This window comes from Lactuca virosa, chromosome 4 (genome assembly GCF_052849685.1).
Source record: "Lactuca virosa cultivar CGN04683 chromosome 4, Lactuca_virosa_CGN04683_v6, whole genome shotgun sequence".
Lineage (NCBI taxonomy): Eukaryota > Viridiplantae > Streptophyta > Magnoliopsida > Asterales > Asteraceae > Lactuca > Lactuca virosa.
This window is the reverse complement of record NC_136429.1, coordinates 169,564,374-169,565,485: the sequence shown is the minus strand read 5'-3', so window position 1 is coordinate 169,565,485 and position 1,112 is coordinate 169,564,374. Positions and strand designations below refer to the sequence as shown.

The following is a 1,112-nucleotide window of genomic DNA, read 5'->3' as shown; positions in this document are numbered from 1 at the left end:
CCCTATAGCGAACTACTTGGGCTGATAAACCCTTTGTCTAACAGATCCTACAACTGCGTAGACAACTCCTGCATCTCCAGCGGTGCTAACCGTTAGGGTGCTAACTGCGTAGACAACTCCTGCATCTCCAGCGAAACTCCACCAGCCTCTTCGGAGGCACTCTAGGAAAGTCCTCCGGGAACACGTCTGAATACTATCGAACTACCGGCACACCCTCAATCTTCCTCTTCCTCTTCATCATGGTGTCCAATACATAAGTCATAAAACCTGAACAACCCTGCTAAATATATCTCCTAGCTCCCGCGACTGAACTGAGAGTCGGTCCATACAGAGCACCCTCGCCTTGAATAACTAGTTCTACCCCACTTTGGGTCTGAACCCATACTAACTTGTGCCCTCAATCAATCATCGCCCCATTAGGGCTCAACCAGTCCATCCCCACAAGGACCTTGCTCTCACGCAAAGAAATAAGAACCAAATCGATCAAATATCTGTCTCGGAACAACTCAAGAGTACAACCCCGACGAACTCTCGATACACTCACTGAACGATCATCGACTATCTTCTCCTCTAATGGATAATGCAGCTCCCCAGGAGCATCATCAAACCTCTTACTTAGTGCAAGAGATACAAACGATCGGGTAGCACCCGAATCAAAAAGAACCAGAGCTGGCAATCCGTTCACTACGAACGTCCCTAAAAATTACAACGTAAAACATAAGCATAAACAATAATGAAAGCACATAAATGAGTGGAAAACGTACCAGTAACCATGCCAAGAGTCACACGTGCCTCCTCAGACATCAGTTGAAAAGCCTTGCTCTTCACCAAAGGGGCTACCTGCTAGCCTTCCCAACCATTAATGATCCTCAATGTCGCCGGAGCGGGTGCTGCAACCCCTCCCCCAGCTAAAATTGGGAGATCGACCATCTTATGGCTCCTCTAGTTGCAATGAAAGCATATCATACCTGAAACATGGGTGGTGGTGGTGGCAGTCCAATCTTTGCTTAAGTGCCCTGTTTTTCCGCACTTATAGTAGTCCGGCCCACCCGCCCTGCAAACTTTGTCATGCATATTGCCACATTTTCCACGACAGCCCTGACCATGTTGGC

At 48.1% G+C, this 1,112-nt stretch overlaps 1 protein-coding gene across 1 annotated transcript; it reads right to left on the bottom strand.

The window, feature by feature from the left end:
* Positions 1-397: 397 nt before the first annotated feature.
* Positions 398-804, bottom strand: LOC145105343 (uncharacterized). The gene is made up of 2 exons (XM_079042462.1): positions 765-804; positions 398-696 (listed from the first exon to the last, which is right to left on the bottom strand). The coding sequence occupies exons 1-2, from the start codon at positions 802-804 to the stop codon at positions 398-400; spliced, it is 339 nt and encodes a 112-aa protein (XP_078898588.1).
* Between the last annotated feature and the right edge of the window lie 308 nt (positions 805-1,112).

Coding starts and splice junctions, on each gene's coding strand:
- LOC145105343 (XM_079042462.1), bottom strand. CDS start 804: ATGTCTGAGGAGGCACGTGTGACTCTTGGCATGGTTACTG. Junction 697..764: donor GACTCTTGGCATGGTTACTG/GTACGTTTTCCA, acceptor TGTAATTTTTAG/GGACGTTCGTAGTGAACGGA.